Source organism: Aspergillus fijiensis (assembly GCF_003184825.1).
Source record: "Aspergillus fijiensis CBS 313.89 unplaced genomic scaffold BO72scaffold_46, whole genome shotgun sequence".
Taxonomy (NCBI): domain Eukaryota; kingdom Fungi; phylum Ascomycota; class Eurotiomycetes; order Eurotiales; family Aspergillaceae; genus Aspergillus; species Aspergillus fijiensis.
In genome coordinates this window covers 161,097-179,060 of record NW_024469022.1, presented here as the reverse complement: position 1 = coordinate 179,060, position 17,964 = coordinate 161,097, and the positions used below count along the sequence as shown (strand labels likewise).

The following is a 17,964-nucleotide window of genomic DNA, read 5'->3' as shown; positions in this document are numbered from 1 at the left end:
TTATAACTCAGGTTCAATCCTGAATTCTGTGAGTATTTGTCATATTTTCTCACTCAATACGGAGGTTTAACAAGATCCGGAGCAAGATAACGGGGGCCAGCAACGTTAGGGTTGGTGATGAAAGTCCGCGGACTTCCAGCAAATCTCCGACCGCAGTGTGAATCTCCGGAGCTGTGGCCTGAGGCCGCAACTTACCTGCGGAGGCGATTCAACCGCTTAGTGACCCAAAAGAACCGTCGCCTGCAAAACCAGGCATCAATCTAATGTTTATAAAAAATCCTCAAGTACCCCTATACCGTGGTTCTCTCAACGGCAAAGATCAGTAAAAGCAATAATACACAGGACATGATCATGGCAGTTGACCAATCATTCTGATGTTCTTCACAGCGCTTCCTTAGTGTTGCTGTTGACAGCAGTGTGGTGGGCTGATATAGGATAGATGAGGATAGGCGAGGAACGATGATTCTTATTTGTTTAGGTTTTTGAAGCCTTAGAGTTGAGATTAGGACTTTGTAATACTCTGAGCATTCTCTTCATTGATACCGAGTGTCTCTGGGGATCTAATGTCTTGTAAGCAGGCCCAACACAAGACATCAACAAACGACCTATGTCATGTAGGAACTAATGAGCCTTACCTTATGCTTGTTCTTATTGTTGTTCTCACAGCACTGTATGCTGAAGTGGGTTGTCAAGGCAAAAAGAAGGCCACTTTATGCAGGATGATAACTGGTTCATTTGCGCAGAAAATCGTTCGCCTGTTCATCTGGGTAGCGTGAAGCAATGTGTTGCCCTGCCCGTACTTATAGAGCTCAACATGCCAGTTTTAGGCAGGTAACAGCATATTAGGAAGGGGTTGCAGAGACTTTAACATACGGTATACTCGAAAGGCTCACAGCCCCTCCAGCCCAATTTTAAACAAGTAAGAGGTCGATCTCAAACTCGAGCTCAAGTTGATAGCTTTCGGTCACTTATTCATTAAGGCCGGCCCTTCATTGTCTATCAATTTCAGCAACAAATGAGAGACAAATTCGCTGGAAGTGATATGACCTAGGCTACAATCATGATTGCTATCTTCCCACCCTTACTGCCTATGAGCATTATGAGCATCCTCATCCATCACATCCGCCATCTCTCAGCTCATTTCTTCCTCTTCCAACTCAACCTTTTCTATCCACCTTAACCATCTTCTTTGATGTCAACCATCGTTACCGGTAACAGGTACCATCATATCCTGCCATCATATTCTGCCGTCGTCTTCATCGGTCCCAGTTCCTTCAAGTTGTCTCCTTTCTGCCCTCCATCTCGCTTGCTACCGATATTTCTTTACTTCTAATTACTGTCAAAGCTGATTCGATAAACCATGGCAACATCCGAATTTCCAACTTTCCCGCGTCTTCCCGCCGAGATTCGTCTCATGATCTGGGAGGCCGCGCTACCCGACCCAATCGGTAAACCACTTTTCTTCTGGAGGCGGACTACGTGGCGGCGGGAATCTGACCCGGAATGATTGATCGGTGCGGATGATGATCTGATGCACCCAGACGACATGGGCCATTTCCGCATCGCAATCCCGCTTCTCCAGGTGAACCAGGAGGCAAAAAGGGTGGCCGAAGACTGGATTCGGCGCCAGTCTCCTCCTCCGGTCCCACCCCGAGCGTACTCAACCGCCCTCGTCCGCCGATTCCACGCTAGTGACGACACCGTCTTCTGTCCCGATGACCAATTCACGGATTCATGGAGGAGGTCGATGCGCTATACTATGTGATGCGTCGAGACCCTGAGTACCCTGAATGGTTTCCACACAAATACATCCCGCTAGACCATCCGCTCCGACACATTGCAGTTCCCCAGCAGATGCTCGAGAACACCCAGACTGTGTTTTGCAAATATTTCTCCGCGGCCTCCAGGCGTGGTGCTGGGACTTTTTCATTGTCGTCGACGCGCCCGCAGAGCTCCGGCAGATGGTCCCGGGCCCACCGGACCAAGTGGATTGGCAGGTGGAGCAGAAGTGGGAGCTGCAGGTTTTGGAAGCTCTGCCTTGGGCTTTCTGGATTGATGGCGGCGGGTGGAGGGTTGGCGAGGGTTCGTCGCGCGGGGGAACGGCCTACGAGCGCGCAAAGGAACTGCTCGTAGAGATTACAAAGAACCCTTTTCCGCTGAGTGACCTGGAGGCATGGATCACCTGGGGCCTCATGAAAGATTTCCATATTCGCTTTGTCAGTGCGGTGAGGAAGTGAGGCTACAAGACGAATTGGACTCTGGATGGAATTGTTTCTACGCGTGGGGCTTTGAGGAGAGTGCTCTGCTGTTGTTATATTTTGTCAACTGTCTATCTAGCTATAGCCGGTGAATCTGGATGCATCACAACTCGGTTCGTGTCTACCGTCCGTTAGCAACTAAGGAAACAGGACTTCGTAAAGAATTTTGAACATACAACATAATTGTTTAGAGCAGTTGTGAGTACTTCTAGAAGGTTCAGAGCACCTTCAGACGCCCCCTCGATATGTCGCTTTGCTCGATATTAGGCCCAACAGCTAAGGCATTGCGGTACGGACCGAGCAAATGCCTGGACCAGGCGACACCTGACTCTTCATCAAGGCAATAAGAGCATTCACTAGGAGAGAGACAGGCCTAGTCTACAACCCTTCTAACAACTACGAGTAGTTCCAACGTCCTGCTCTGACGTGGCAACCAAAGCTTCCACTTTAGCGCGCTCCTACAAGGTTCAACGCATATCTACTACAAGGGTCCTCTCTATCTTGAATGGATCGACTTTTAGGGCTCGCAGCGGAAGAACAGTATATCTATGCCGTACGAAACGAATGGCTGCCTGCAGCAGGCTCTTAGAGATTGAATTATTATTCCTTTCTAGAGAACAGTTCAGATCAGGGTAACAAGTTTGTGCTTGACCGCGCGAGCGGAATGGTTGGATTTCAGCCAGGGAAGGATTCATATGAGGGCAAATCTCCAGTCCAGAGAAGCCAAGTCTCTCAGTTTTCCACTCAAAGCATCGGGACACGTGATTCTCAAACACTTTAGGGAGGAAATATTTTGCCAATTCCAAGCCTTCGCTGCCTGCAGGCAACCGCGCCTATCCTCCTCAAACTCGACCACCTTCTTTCCACCCCCTCATCCTCTTTTAACACAGCCATTCTCTTTCGATCAAGTAACCTTGTCCCATATCAACCAATCTCTTTCCTCGTAACATCCATCGTCTACCATCGCTTTCTAATCGGTGCCGTCCTTCAATTCTCTCTCGCATCTACCCTCCATCTTTGCTACAAAAGCCATTCCCCAACCGCTGTCAAACCGTGTTCAACAACAATGGCGACCTCAGAATTTCCTTCCTTCCCGCGTCTTCCTCCGGAGATCCGGCTCATGATCTGGAACGCTGCTCTCCCCGGCCCGATCAACAACCCTCTATTCTTCTGGAGAACAGACAAAGTGATTAACACAGGCTGGACGACAAGTATGACGACTACGACAACTGGGTCCCTGACCTCATCCACCCACTCGAGATGGGCATCTTCTCGGTCAAGATCCCGCTCCTCGAAGTGAGCAAAGAAGCCCACAAGGTAGCCCAAGTGTGGGTCCAACGCCAGTCTCCGAGTCTCGAAGTGGACGTGGACAACGACACCTACACCGAAAACCACAACAGGCTCGCGATGCGCCGCTTCAATCCCCGCCGCGACATCGTGTTCTGCCCGGACGATAAATGGAAGGACTTCCTTGGGGAGATATGGAACATATTCTACGTCCTATCGATCGAAGGGCCTGGTCGATACCCCGAGCACTACAATCTCATCCGACGCGTGGCGCTGCCCCAGCAGATGCTCATGGATTCTCGACTTGCTCCGCTCCGGAAAGTCTTCAGCATGGGTGTCCAGTTGTAGTGCCGAAACCTGTATGTTGTCGTCGACGCCCCCGCTGCGCTGCGGGGGGCCGCCACCAGGAACTGGGGGCTGGAGATTCTGGACGACTTCCCCCGCGCGTCCTGTACCAGACCGGGCGGATGGCGTATCACCGAGGGCTGTGCTGCGCATGGGGGAACTGCCTACGAGAGTGCTAGGGAGCTGCTTGAACAGATTGTGAAGTACAACTTTCCGGAGGAGAAGTTTCGCGAATCGGCCTTGCGCGAATTCCCGATGGACTTTGAGATTCAGTTTGTCCGTGCGGTCGAGGGCTGAGCAAGGTTACGTGCGTGAGGCAATGGAAGCGCTTCACTAGAGCTTGGAAACCGGCTTGGCTTTTGTCTCTGGTTTGCAGCAGAGAATTTGTCTACCTATGACTGGCTGCTCTTGGGAGCATGTTCATATAGTCAAGAGGTCCTAGTGGCTAGTTGAGGGGAAGAGTACTGGGACCAAGGTGCTTGATGTGTAATAGGCCATTTACTTCCAAGCTGAAATATGCACAGGATAGCTCATAAATGAGGAATTCAAGTCTTTAAATGCACTCATACAGCAGTAGAATGTTAGCGCATTCTCCTCTCAGGACAACTTGAAGGGATTAGATAGTATACACCTACAATATATTGGTACGGCATTGAGTGGATTGGCCACCGGACTCTCAACCTGCGGATCCAACTACGGGAAATCAACTTCCGAACCTCAGGTTCTAGATCATAACAGACACATATTGCTTCTAGCATGGGATGCTTGCGGAGACATAGGACGTGAGGTTGAGGCAAAAGCTTTTGCATTCTGCCAGTCCAACCGCTGCCTTAGTCACGTGTCGATCTACCACCGCCACTGACTGATTAGCTGCACAGCCACACCGCCCCTCGTATTTGTGGGGGCGGAGTGCAGCCTAATTCCAGCCACACGGGAGCCTGGCCGAGACCCGGTTTCTGGCATCCAACTCAAATACCACTTCATCCACAACACACAACACATTATTCAGTGCTGCACATCGAATCCATGGGACATATCATCAACCGAGCTGACTAGATGACAAGCAACCAAAATGGGTATGTTCCCTCAAGAGCAACCTGCAGACAGGGAATTGATTCATCAACCAACCGCCTGCTACAGGATACTCTGAGGTACGCAGCACATTCTCCTTGATCAACAACCAAAGCCAATTTAACAATAATTGCCAGGCCTACTGCCATCTCTGCGGTGTTAGCTTCAACATCGGTCGTGCTCGCGATGTCGGAGAGCCCCACGTTGCTTCCTTTGACAGCGACGATAGCCTCTCCATGGAGATCGAGGATTTAGATCTAGCCGAGTGTGCTAAGAAGGGTTGCGTTTTCGCTCTCAAATACCCATATCCCGGAGAAAAGGATGAGGATCTAGAGGTTGATCCCGACTATCAGCCTGAGGAGTGCGACGATGAGGCCGCAGAGCCGTACGAATATGATTCCGATTATGAGTCAGATAATGCCATGTGTCTCTCCGAAGACCAACACGATGACGCTACTCAACAAGGCGAGACGGCCACGACGGAGGATGAAGAGGAAGAATTGTACCGCGACTTCCTCTTCAACACACTCCGCACACTCAACCCAAGACACTACACCGGAGAACCCATCGGAGACTTGGCCTATTCCACAACAACCGGAACGAAAAAAGACATCCTGATTCCAATCACGTCCTCAGAGCTCCCGGAAGACTGCAGCCCCGAGGACCTGGAACACATCCCCGCCCCGACGTGCGGCCAACCCAACGCCTACCCCGGCTCGGCGATCTCTGTTGCCGAAATGCGCGGCTGCCGGACGGCCCAGTTCCTCGTGCATAAGTCGCAGACGGAGGGAACGTGGAAGCCCAATGGGCTGCACGAGGACTGGGAGACGGATGCGGAGTGGTTCCTCTCCGGCGTGTGTGACGGGATGCGATCGCGCGATTGCGGGTATCCGGATGTCTTGCCCGCGCGGGGTGGAGTGGAGACTGTGGCGGCGGACAATGTCAATTTCGGGGTAAGTAATTCGTGGTACAGTTTACCCAAGAGTAAACCCCTTGGAGGATAATCGCTAACCCACCCTCAACAGTCCATGGAACCCCACGAGCTTGCCATGCCGTTCCACTCGTGGTGCTTCGACATTTTCTCCCGCCAATCGAAACGGCACTTCAACAAGGTAAACGTCAACGGACTCATCAAATGGCGCGATGCCGAATGCAGCTATGAAGAGTTCCATGAGTTTCCGCGGGCGGGTGATGTCCTCGAGTCGCAGGAGCAATGGTGGGACCATAAACCCGGCAGAGAGTATCTGGCTGCGAACCCGCTTTACGTACCTGGCTTACCGGCGTTGCTCGCAGAGGCGACGAGTGAGGAGGTGGAGGTGGAGGTGAATACTGCTTCCTTCGAGAATTCGGCGCGAACTCACCCGGATCCCCGCGTGGTCGACCACCTGAGCTCCCTCCCGCTGGACCTCCGTCTCCACATAATCAACTTCCTCGACGCAGCAGATATCACGCGCCTTCGCGCGGCATCGCGGGCATTCACACACCTCCCCAATGGTGTCTGGTACCGCCTCGTCCGCGACGAGATGCCCTGGCTCTGGGAAGCGTGGGACAATTCGGAGATTGAGCACACGCCCTCGTGGTGGACGACGGTGAACGCAAACGAGGTCAAGTTTGTGAATGACACGCGAAATCACTACGCGAAGGTCCTGGGTGTCAAGCCGACGGATCAGGATGATCTGGTGGATTACCTGGTCCCGTGGCCTGTTGTGGTGCCGGAGCAAGTGAGGCTGGAAAGGGCGAACACCGATTGGCATCGAGTTTTCTTTCGGGTCAAGAGTCAGTGGGTGCAGTTGAAGGGGTTGCGGAATCGGCGAAGGATTTGGGGGGATGTAGAGGAAATTATTCGTCGGATTGAGCGGTATGAAGGCAGTTGTTGAGAGCATTCATTTCCCATGTTTTGAATATTGCCCCGTTGTATATGCAACAGATAAACAAGTATTTAGCAATCAACTGCTCGTGTCTCTGTTTGTTTCCTCATGCGTATTTGTACTTGATGGTTTTACAGCTATGTGAATGAGTGTAGATCATGCACCCTCTAGGAGACAGCAATTCTCTTTCTTACACTGTCGGCCTATGCGCTTAGCACCTCGAAGACCTACCTACAAATAGTGGTTGGCGGATCCCTGATACTTCTCAAAACGTCCTACCTACGCTGTTGGATCGAGGATTTATTGCGTAGCTGCTATACAGCTCCATTCTTCTGTGCTCTCATGTTGTGTTTGTGTTTTTCAGAACACAGAATCTAATACATGAGACTTTAAGTGCACTCACACATTCACATACCCAAGCTCTCCACACATGACCTCAAAACCTCTGCTACTCTGCAGAGCTCAGGGCATGATGCATCACGTGTTTGTGACTCTGAAGCATGCCACGTGACTCTGTCTTTCCCGTTGCATGCTTCCTCCCGGGCAATCCATGTCCGTCTCTCGACAACTATTTTTGAGATATCGAATTGAAGTATTCCCTTGTGATTACTGAAGAGAACCCTATATCTGTATTACTGATAGCACTTTCTCGACGATTCAAGGGTCATGCCAAGTTTCTGAGGGACCAGCCTCAGCACAAGATAACCTCGTCTTCGATAGGATTTCCGTAAATATATAGTAGGCAAAACCAGGCAAAACAAGAATTATTCTTCATCACCGCGAAACAAACACAAACATCGCAGTGGATCCGCATCACTAACACAGCTGAACTCAAGCAATGACCTGCCTCCCCCTTAGACGAAAAATCGAGATCTGATTTAATTACGTAGTAACCCAGAATCCAGACTTCGGTATCCCAGCGCAGAATCCTGTCTCCACTTCCCCGCCAAGCCCTCATACAATTGGCCCAAGTTTGTCAGCCCCTCCGCCCTGCATGAATCTCCATGATTTCATAATCTGGGCGAGCAGATCTCGGCATCCCAGATCCGGAGAGTATATTTTACCCTTGAAGACCTCGACCATCTCTTGAATCCTCACACCTACAGCATCACCCCTTCACTCCTCACAACTACCACATCATCTCAGTAAAACAACCACAAAATGGCCCCCCAAACCAACAACCAATGGATCATCCGCCACTTCGGCAACACCTTTGACAGCCTGGAGCGCACCACCTCCCCGATCCCGCAAGTGGGCGAGTACGAGGTCCTGGTCAAGATCGAGGCGGTCTCGCTCAACTACCGGGACGCTAGTATCCCCATGGTCTGTCTTTTCCTCCCCCCTCCCCACTCCACAAAAAAAGCCCAACTAATGCCCCGGAAAAGAACCAATACCCCTTCCCCAGCAAAGCCGACCTAATCCCCTGCTCCGACGGGGCGGGAACCGTCGTCCAGACCGGCAGCAAAGTCACCGCCTTCCGAGCAGGCGACCGCATCACCTCGCTCTTCTTCGCCGCCCATCTCTTCGGCGATCTCACTGCGGAAGCCCAAAGAACTGGGCTGGGCGGGTTCTTGGATGGGTGTTTGCAGCAGTACTGCGTCTTCCATGAGATGAGCCTCGTGCATGCGCCGAGGAATCTGAGTCCGGTGGAGAGTGCGACCTTGCCCTGTGCGGCGTTGACGGCGTGGAATGCCCTGTACGGGGTTAAGCCGCTCCGGCCGGGGCAGACGGTGCTCGTGCAGGGGACTGGTGGGGTTTCTGTCTTTGCATTGCAGGTGTGTTTACCTCTCCCTTTTGCGTTTGCTTTTCTCTTGAAGATGATGGATGGGGTGGCGTATGTTGGGGTAAGGCTGATCTGCTCTGCTGAGTAGTTCGCTAAAGCGGCTGGTGCGACGGTGATCGCCACGACCTCTTCGAGCGCGAAGGCACAACGACTCAAGGAATTGGGCGCGGACCATGTGATCAACTACCGCGAGGATGCGAACTGGGGCGAGACGGCGCGGAAGCTGACGCGCCACGGCGTCGATCATGTGGTTGAGGTCGGCGGCCCGAATACTGTCCGCCAGAGTCTGAAGTGCGTAAAGCTGGAGGGGGTGATTAGTGTCATCGGGTATATTGGCGGCACGAGCGGGGCCCGGGATGAGAAGCCCCCGCAAATCTTGGATACTTTGACGGGTGCGGCGATTGTCAGGGGTATCCAGATCGGGAGCAAGGAGCAGATGCTGGATATGATTCAGGCGATTGAGGCGAACGATATCAGGCCGGTGGTTGATGAGCGGGTCTTTGGGTTCGATGAGGCGCGTGAGGCGTACCAGTATCTGTGGGATCAGAAGCATTTCGGCAAGGTGGTTATCAAGGTTGATTAAACGAGAGGTTATGGGCGTGGAGCGGAACAGGGATCGACTGAGCATGTATTTGTAGCCTTATATTCAAGGAAAAAATGATGTGGACATTGTATGGCGACAAAAATGATAATGCAGGTTGCGACTACTCGCTTGATTAGCAATGCTCCACTACCCCGCATAGCTTAATCCAAGCCAACAGATCAAGACGCCATCCCCTCTGCCAACTCTCTAGCTGTCATCTGAGCATGATCTAAAACAATGCGAATTTCCTCCACCTTCTCCTTCACCTTATCAGCATGTCGAAGGTTCTGCCCCGCTTCAGAAACCTCGCCCTCGACCGTGACTGAAGCCCGCAAGTCCCGAGTGATGTTTGCGATCTCGTCGCGCAGCCTTTGGTCTAGTTCATCAAAGGTCTGATTCAATATGCGGTGATAGTCTTCAGCGATATTTGAGGCGAATTGCATGAAAAGCGTTGGAGATGAAAGAGAGCGGTTCATTGTTCCCTTGCGTCGGGAATCGCTTCCGGTACCTGCATCCACCGGCTTGAAATTAGACTTTCGTCATTTCCATTGGCTGAGCTCGATCCCCTACCGTACTGCTCTTGGCAGATATTATAGACAGGGCGCATGACACCCGCGATATAGGAACTGGAATGCCCGTGGATCGTGTCGGCTTTGACTTTTCTGTGAAGCTAATCAGCCAACAGCGTTTGGTCCAGCTTGCACGTGAAACCATACTCCGTTGTATACACAAGATCATGGAAGGAACTGCGCACCGCTTCCTCCAAGCATCTTTGCCGGGTGCGGATATTTGAAAGCAGATTCTGCAGCGATTCTGGCGCGAGGTCCTGGTGTTCTGAAAGTTTGATCGTATTAGCAATCCAGCTTTCATCTGCACTTTGAATTTCAACGTGATTGCTTACTTGCGATAGACTCGCAGACCTCCCTGAACAGACGCGAAAGACCCTTCTCGAAGCCTTCCGCATGTCCCTCCAACTGGCTTAACACAACATCCCATGCGAGGATTAGCCAATCACGTGCGGAGCCGAGGATCTCCTCATTCCAGCAACGGTAGGGCTGCTTCCCCGTCTGGTGACTTCCATAATTGCGACAAAAAGCTGCGTATGTCATGTGATGCCACTTAACATGAGAGATTAGCTCTTGGGATCGATGGTGTCTGGTACGTCTCTTTGACTTACTAAAGCCCACTCTCTACTCGCATTGACTGCACTATTGCACCAGTCGCTTCGTGACTTTTCTGCATCAGATTCCTCGATTAGCTAAGTATTTGAAGCCAGTGAAGGTTCATACGCACGAATTAGTCGAGTGATATCACTATTAAATAGCTGTTTCACAGTACCCTGCGCTCGGCGCACTTCTGAGTCCTGCGAGAGAATATTCTACGCAAGTCAGCAACGGTTGTTCCCGTCTCAGGTCAGTAAAGCACATCAGTCCGTACGAATCGTGTGCTTTGGACGAAAAGAGGATTCCTTTAGTGAAAGTTATCGTACCCGTTCGAGGGTCGTTTCCGCCTTTACTAAGACACCACGCAGTAATTCGGCTCGGGCGACAGTGATGCCACTAGAACCTGCCAACACCCATTGATGTATTGAACCTAAAAGCGCCGGAACATCATTTTTGATGTAGGCGACTGTTGCCCGGAACTGCGCATCAGCAGGAACAGATTGGCAGTAGCGACGAAGCTCGGTGATTCCACTCAGCGCACGGTACCCATTGGCTTCCTCGATGTCGTTGAATCGATGATCAGCGTAAAGCTTATTGCTAACACAGAATACCCGCGCGTTGCTGCCCCAGGCGGCTAACAGACTGTCCGTGACTTGGGTGTTCCTTCTTGTGATGAGGAAACGATTCAACCTGGAAGTGTTTAGTTGGCGGCTGCTGTTGCTTCTTAGATTAATAAGGGGTATCACTTACTCAAGCTGGAGGGCGTCTTTCTGATCGCTGTAATGATGTCAAACAATGGCGAGATTGTTCTGTCAGCTTTACACACCTTAGATCTGTCTCCTCAGCGGCGAGGCTTTGGCCTCTACTCCCGCTCGCTCGTCGTCTTCGGGAGCGTGTCGACCTAATTCTACTCTCAAGACGCTCGATTCGGCTGTCCATATTGCGAATGCGTGCAGCATCATCAATGGAAGAACTGCGCGCAGTCTCTTTTGCATCGACATCCTGACATTCTTCAGTCCATCATCCGATCTCTTTAAAATAGACACTAACCTCTGAACGAGTGCAAACAATGCGAATGGGTTGATCTCTTGCACAACGTTGGATAATGTCGCCGATCGACTGGTCGGTGGTACAACGGAGTATCGAGCTGACGACGAACACTTCGTCGCAACTGTGACGGAGATACCTCTCTGTCGCCCGGACTCGGGCATAGTTCAGGTCGCGGAAGCCTAAGGATGTCAATGTCTGCAAGTTCGCAAACGGGTAAGAGAATGGGTTGTAGTACCTGGAAGATCAGCCAAGACCAAGCCAGTGCGCAAGACAGGCGACCGCAAATAAACCCTACCACGTCATTAGCCACATGTTGCAAGATCTTGTATTAGCCTTTCCAAACCTGATCAGCTTTACAAAGGGCCACAACGCTGGTCGCTTGCTATCTTTGGGGTCTGCCATGAGATTGTCCAGCTGCTCCATGCATTCATCCGCATGCCGAGCTACTACGGAATAGCGAAGGTTGTCTCGCCCCCCCGGTCGGTGATCCAGTCCAGCCATGGCCCATTCCTGCAGGGTCGTTAAGACGGTCTCTACTGACTCTTCCCCTTCCTTGGACAGAAACTCGAGGTCAAAGCCTTTTTGATGTGGGAAAAGAGACCGCAATGTCTCCCACGCTCTCAGCGCTGCGGCCTTGATGTCCTCTTTTTCTTCCGAAACTTGCACTTCGCGAAAGGCATCTGTGTAGTATTTCCGAACACTAGAAAGCAACTCCTCTAGTAGTTCACGAATCTCGCTCTTATCCATAAAGTCCGCTTCGACGGTATAGTTCTGCGGATGTTGGTCATTAATACTCCGGAATTCTGTAACCACTGTCGTGCAAGCAGCACCGTCCCCACTCTGCGAAAGTTAATAACCAGAAACAAGAACTATCCCTGGTTGGGGGCTTGACTTACCGACCGGGCCAGCCCCTCTTGGTCAAGAATGGAGTTTATTAAGCTGCTCTTGCCTGATGCGAGATAAGCCTTTCCTGTCTGAGGGTGGATGGGTCCGATACTCACCCATTCCCGAGTCGCCGATGAAGCCCACAGTCCGCGTTGCCGGATATGCAAAACGACTCGCTTTGAGTGCTTGCTCATACAATTGATGCAACATTGTAGTTGAATCGCTCACCAACTCGCGTCTCCTCCCAAGCTGCTGCGCAAGGCCAGCGAGTTGACCTCTGATATTGCGTAGTGCATTCTGAAGTTGAATATCGTATATTGGCGCTCGAGGGAGTTCTTCCTGGCGAACGTTGTAACGACTTGTATCATCATCGTCGTCTTCGTCGTCATCGTCGTCGGAGTGACCGTGTTCCGAATCATCGTGAGTCGCGTTGTCATCACTATCGACAGCAACATGATCGGTGAAAACGAGCTCATGATGAATCTTGTCAGAAGCATTTGCTGCGGTATGCTTTGAGCCTTCCAGATTCAGGTTTGTCAAGTTGCTCTTAACATCTTCCAAAGGAGAGGCGGGGGTGCTTGCTCGCGACTGCTGATCCGGCCGGCGGGAGGAGGGTCCGGCAGGACTAGGAGTGGCATTGTGGAGGTCTCTGTAGGTTGTGGCGAGAGATTTGGGTGTCGGGCTCAAACCAAACACTCTTTGCGCCTGCTCAGTGTAGTCAACCGATGACTCTTCAGCTTCTTGGGGCTTAACATGTTCACTGAGCCGCAGCGTCTCGAAAAGGGACTGTGCAGTTGGCGTGATCGAGCGCCGATCGCTTCCGCGGAGACGTGGGCTTGATTGGTCCACGGACGAGGTCGGTGTTATCGCACCTCCAGCAGATGAAGGACTGCATGAAAAGGTGAACTCGACTGATGGAAGGACTCGATCACGTTTAGGTGAAGGTGAGGGCGTTCTGGGATTGTCCGCGTTGCCATCCATGACGCCGTTATGTGCGCAAAGGAAACGTAGCCTGGAGAGTGGAGATATGTTTTGAGAGATCTGTGGGCCATGACAGGCGTTTTTATCTGGAAGATCAAACGGAAAGGAACGGGGACTAAAGCTGTGGGCCCCATCTGTTGCCGGTCTGAGCATTATTAGTGGTGAATGATGGCGCGAGTTGACTGCGCCGCCGGTGGAAATTCCGAAGCTAGTTTTGCTTAGCCTGGCGCCAAATGACCGCGACAATGCGCTCAGCCACTGCTAGACCAGAATTTCAATAAGAAAACCTCAGTTAGTGGAGAGTGTTTTGCCGACCTTGGTAAAATCTGGCAACAATAAGTAGCCATCCTGGTCAACCAGGCCCCGGTCCTTGCCGATTCATAAGGTTATGCCAGTACCACAGTCCCATGGTTTTGAAGCCTAAGGCTGTGGCTTGGTCTGGAAATATAGGCTGTAAGGAAGCCTTCACATCCTAAACAATGACTGGTTGAACTTTAGGCAGTACACGAACGATCGTGAGTTGTCTGATTGACTGGTTTTGGATTGCTTACGGGGAAAGAGCTGAAGCGCAGACCTGACTGAACTAAAACGACCAAGGGGAGAGTCACCTGATGATGCAGCTAAGCACTATCTGCGAACCTACCCCTCACACAACATGCTTACTCTTTCTCCACCCATTCCTTGGTCCGTACGCGAATGATGCTCGTCAGGCATGCAGTCGATAACATTTCCTGGAGTGAATTATGGACTCCAGGTTGGTGACAACTCTGGCCATATTTCCGCCGAGTTCCACCTTCCTCCAGGTCAGTCCAGCCCCCCAACCGTTAGGACCAGTGTGACTAAAGCCAGGCTGCTATTTCAGTGCGACCTGAAACACCACCAAAGCCCTTCTCCACCATCCCATTTGCTCGAGATGACGACTACGTTGCCTGTGGCTCGATACTAGACGACATCCATGCGAGGTGTGCAAGACCAGCATCGAGGACAGCGCTTGTGGGGCTGGGTGATGTTGGGTAAGCTGTGAACCCCGATCGCCTCATCGTCTGCTGACGTTCGAAAGGAAATCGCAATTAGCAATTGAATACTCCTATCGCGTGCGCGAAGAATCGCCTGATACGTGGGTTTTCTGGGTCCATGCTAGTAACGCATCACGTCTTGAGTTGAGCTACCGAGAGATCGCCGACCGTCTCGAGCTTCCTGGACGGCACGATGCTACGGCTAACGTCCTCCAGCTGGTAAACAACTGGCTTTATAATTCGAAGCACGGGAAATGGATTTTGATACTGGATAATCTGGATGATGAGGGTTTGCTTGAGGAGCCGTTGCAAAATGGCCAGACAAACGACGCTGGCAGCCAAACGAGCACACTGAAGAGACCGTTGTTAGGACTGCTCCCTCGCTGTCCTCACGGGGCGATCATCTTCACCACGCGAAACAAGGCGGTGGCACTGAAATTAGTTAGCGACCGCGACATCCTCCACATCAACCCGATGGATGCACCATCCGCACTTGCCCTTCTACGCAAGAAGCTTAGCATCAACACGGCCGATGAGGAAGAGGCGGGAAAGCTTCTCGAAGCGCTCGAATTTATGCCACTGGCAATAATCCAAGCCTCTGCTTTCATGCAGTATCATGCTCCGAGGTACTCCATTGCGCGGTACTTGAAGGACTTTGAGAATAATAGTCATATTCTGGACCATGAGGCTGCCCAGCCTCAACGGGATTATGAAGCAAGTAATTCCATTCTGAGAACGTGGCAGATATCCTTCGACTATATCCGACAGTCCAGACCAACTGCAGCAGACCTTCTGTCTCTGATGAGCTTCTTTGATCGGCAGGGAATACCGGAGATCTTACTCAGAAGCACGCCACGAGCGCAGGAAGGAGATGGCAACGTTACCCAGTGTGAGAATGAGTACGGAGTACCGAGGAAAACGGCTGATAGCGCCTTCGAATTTGAGCATGACATCCGTATGCTGAGAGAGTTCTCGTTCATCGCGATCAGGCGAGATCCCCAGATATTTGAGATGCACAGACTCGTTCAACTTGCTATAAAAGGGTGGCTGGAAAGGGAGGGCCTCGTGTCACGCTGGCAAGGCAGATCCATGAACAGCCTCGATCGCATTTTCCCATTCCAAGCCAAAGATCAACCAAAGTACGAGTTCTTATACCCTCACCTCAATAATGCAGTCGCCGAAAGGCCAAGCCTACCAACATTGATGCCTAACTGGATCTCCCTGCTCATGAAAGGTGTGACTCATGCGGCATATTGCGGGGACTATAGGGACATGAAGCAGATGGCGTCAACGCTCAGAGAGGCAAGTGAACAGCTGTTCGGCTCGGGGAACCTGATGGCTACTTTTGTTAATGAGATGGAAGCTCTTGTCTTACAGTACCAACACAACCAGGAGAAGCTAGTAGCGCGCCATCTGCAAACAATCAAGTCATGTCAGGAGCTCGGTGGGGAAACCCATTACCTGACATTAGAGGCCATGGATTCACTCACAGATGTCTACCTCATGCAAGGTCGACTGCAACAGGCCGAAGAACTAGGAGCCAAGGTACTTCAGAGTAGCCGACAAGTATACGGCTACACTCATCATGTGACAGTATCCGCTTCGAAGACTCTCCGACGAGTTTACATCAGACAGCGGAGATGGAGGCAGGCCGAGGAGCTAGCTTTGCAGGACATCCAGGTCGCGAAGGAATTGCTGGGTGATGAACATTCGAGAACCTTTGAGGCTGTCGAAGAGTTGGGACAACTGCACATGATGCAAGGCAAATGGTATGATGCCCAAAGTCTGCTGATGTCTTTGGTGGAAGCAAAAAAGCGACTCCTAGGCAGCAGGGATCCGTCCACTCTAGGTTCGATGGGCCTGCTCGCAGAAGTGTACGAGGGTCAGGGTCGACTGGTAGAGGCGAGGAGACTGTATACCCATGTGCTTCAAGTCCAGAAAGAAGAGCATAGGGAGGACGAATCTCTCACAACCAGATTCAGAGCAATCTTGCAACGCAAGCACGATGACTCAAACGAAACTACATCCCTCTACCAACGCATCGTCAAGATTTTCCAGGGGCCTTTGCGTGAGCAAGTAATGGAGCTCATGGTTGCCCCATGGGCTCCAAAAACGACCAGCCTAACAGACCACTTGGGAGCGTTGTACTACAGCCAAAAGAAGTGGGAGGCTGCAGAGAAGGCTTTTCTAGAAGCCCTGACAACTCGGTTGGAGACCTTGGGAGAAGCACATCTTGATACGATTACTACTAGAGGAAACCTCGGGGCTGTATATATCGAACAAATGCGCTGGACAGACGCTGAAGGTGTGTTTGTGCGGAATCTTGACATGCTTTCTAACCAAAGCCCACGGTCGGAAGAAGTGCTCAGTGCCGAGATCAATGCTAGGATGAAGCTGGGAATCATTTATACTAAACAAGAGAGGTGGAAAGACGCAGACATAGAATTCATGCAAGCTCTCGAGAGGAACAGTGAAAGTCAGCGACCTGGGGACGAGTATTCCCCAACTCTGTCAACCGCAATTGGGCTAGAAGCGCGACACTCCGGTGAGAAGCGATTGATGGATGCAGTAAGACGGTTTATGGACTTCATCAACAGCCGGGAATTGACTCTCAGAGAAAAGCACCCACGAGCTGTCGTTGTCAGCAGAGAGCTCCTGGAGCTGATGGTTATGATGCTGAATGATCTGCAAACAGCACACGACCGGGAGGTCGCAACGTTAGAGCTCATGAAACAGGCTGCTTCTGTCACAGCTTCTGTCCAACAGATTCAAGACCTTCAAAGTCTGCACACGGAACATTCCCCAGTCTTGGAGAAGGTCGGCTCTATTATACAGACAATGGAAACGCTGATGAGTGAGCTGGATGCCAATCCTCAAGGAGACAAATCTGAGGAATGGAGTTCCTACTTTGGTTGGTTGCTACTAGTTTCCATCCTCGTCGGCGGCCTTGCCTTCTTCCTCTGATAGGACTCCTGCCCGTAGTCCGGCGCCCGTATAGTCAAGCCTCTTTGGGAAAGTCGGCATCTCTAACTATACGTGCAGAGCTACACTTGGCACGGAACAGCATGTCTCTCCCTGCTTCACAAAATCCACCGCATATGACGAGGCCGAACATCTGATGGAACCACACTCCATCATCCCCACATCAGTTCACTCTATGTCTCCGCTTACTACCAGCTTTCCTTCCAATGAGAAAATGCAATTCCAGTCGAGCTAACGATGGAGGACGCTTCGTTGTCAGCATCTGTTACTCCCCTTGGGTCTTCCAGCCCAAAGGCAGCGCAAGCTCCAGGGGCAGATAGCTGCGCCACGACCGTCACCAAGGCCCATCAACTCGGACCTCAACCACTGACTCTGTGGTAATTTTGACAACCACGACATGGCCGATTAGATGACTCTTTCGCCTCGACCTCCATTGAAAGCACACCACCTACAATTTTCCCTCTATCTCGTGTTCATGTATGGCAAGTACAAGTGAACTTTTTCAAGCGAGCCAGACCTTGCGATTGAAGTGCTGCTCTCCTCGCCTCCCACAATGCATGTGGGAACTACTTACCAGGGTAGATCTAAATTTGTGTAATAAATGTACGTGACATGGTAAGAAAGGGACTAGAATAAATACACATTTTGGACAAGGTTGATGGATTCCCCCAGGCAGCAGGAAGAACCCGTGT

General features: G+C 51.4%; 5 protein-coding genes across 5 annotated transcripts; 4 read left to right on the top strand and 1 right to left on the bottom strand.

Moving 5' to 3' along the window:
- Positions 1-3,518: 3,518 nt before the first annotated feature.
- On the top strand, positions 3,519-3,893 carry BO72DRAFT_461113 (uncharacterized protein; the record flags this gene model as incomplete). Its single annotated transcript, XM_040946506.1, has 1 exon — positions 3,519-3,893. The coding sequence occupies one exon, from the start codon at positions 3,519-3,521 to the stop codon at positions 3,891-3,893; it is 375 nt and encodes a 124-aa protein (XP_040798673.1).
- A 992-nt stretch (positions 3,894-4,885) lies between these two features.
- BO72DRAFT_434786 (F-box protein) lies at positions 4,886-6,915 on the top strand. Its single transcript, XM_040943257.1, has 3 exons — positions 4,886-5,041; positions 5,099-5,914; positions 5,987-6,915. The coding sequence occupies exons 2-3, from the start codon at positions 5,198-5,200 to the stop codon at positions 6,836-6,838; spliced, it is 1,569 nt and encodes a 522-aa protein (XP_040798672.1). The 5' UTR covers positions 4,886-5,041; positions 5,099-5,197; the 3' UTR covers positions 6,839-6,915.
- A 974-nt stretch (positions 6,916-7,889) lies between these two features.
- On the top strand, positions 7,890-9,314 carry BO72DRAFT_198212 (zinc-dependent alcohol dehydrogenase family protein). Its single transcript, XM_040939570.1, has 3 exons — positions 7,890-8,152; positions 8,215-8,604; positions 8,701-9,314. Exons 1-3 carry the CDS (start codon positions 7,991-7,993, stop codon positions 9,193-9,195), a joined length of 1,047 nt encoding a protein of 348 aa, XP_040798671.1. The 5' UTR covers positions 7,890-7,990; the 3' UTR covers positions 9,196-9,314.
- Positions 9,277-13,274, bottom strand: BO72DRAFT_488077 (uncharacterized protein; the record flags this gene model as incomplete). Its single annotated transcript, XM_040948019.1, has 14 exons — positions 9,277-9,703; positions 9,766-9,857; positions 9,912-10,029; positions 10,097-10,313; positions 10,373-10,431; positions 10,489-10,573; positions 10,685-11,048; positions 11,109-11,135; positions 11,185-11,360; positions 11,409-11,587; positions 11,644-11,699; positions 11,752-12,248; positions 12,305-12,357; positions 12,410-13,274. The coding sequence occupies 14 exons, from the start codon at positions 13,272-13,274 to the stop codon at positions 9,375-9,377; spliced, it is 3,117 nt and encodes a 1,038-aa protein (XP_040798670.1). The 3' UTR covers positions 9,277-9,374.
- Positions 13,275-13,986: 712 nt separating this feature from the next.
- Positions 13,987-17,254, top strand: BO72DRAFT_498876 (TPR-like protein; the record flags this gene model as incomplete). The annotated part of the gene is made up of 3 exons (XM_040948800.1): positions 13,987-14,077; positions 14,137-14,287; positions 14,335-17,254. 3 exons carry the CDS (start codon positions 13,987-13,989, stop codon positions 17,252-17,254), a joined length of 3,162 nt encoding a protein of 1,053 aa, XP_040798669.1.
- Positions 17,255-17,964: the final 710 nt, after the last annotated feature.

What these genes read in the sequence shown, in the direction of transcription:
- BO72DRAFT_434786 (XM_040943257.1), top strand. Translation starts at nt 5,198, where the DNA reads ATGGAGATCGAGGATTTAGATCTAGCCGAGTGTGCTAAGAAGGGTTGC. An exon ending in CGGACAATGTCAATTTCGGG is followed by an intron (nt 5,915 to 5,986) that starts GTAAGTAATTCG and finishes CACCCTCAACAG; the next exon opens with TCCATGGAACCCCACGAGCT.
- BO72DRAFT_198212 (XM_040939570.1), top strand. Translation starts at nt 7,991, where the DNA reads ATGGCCCCCCAAACCAACAACCAATGGATCATCCGCCACTTCGGCAAC. An exon ending in GGGACGCTAGTATCCCCATG is followed by an intron (nt 8,153 to 8,214) that starts GTCTGTCTTTTC and finishes GCCCCGGAAAAG; the next exon opens with AACCAATACCCCTTCCCCAG. An exon ending in TTTCTGTCTTTGCATTGCAG is followed by an intron (nt 8,605 to 8,700) that starts GTGTGTTTACCT and finishes TCTGCTGAGTAG; the next exon opens with TTCGCTAAAGCGGCTGGTGC.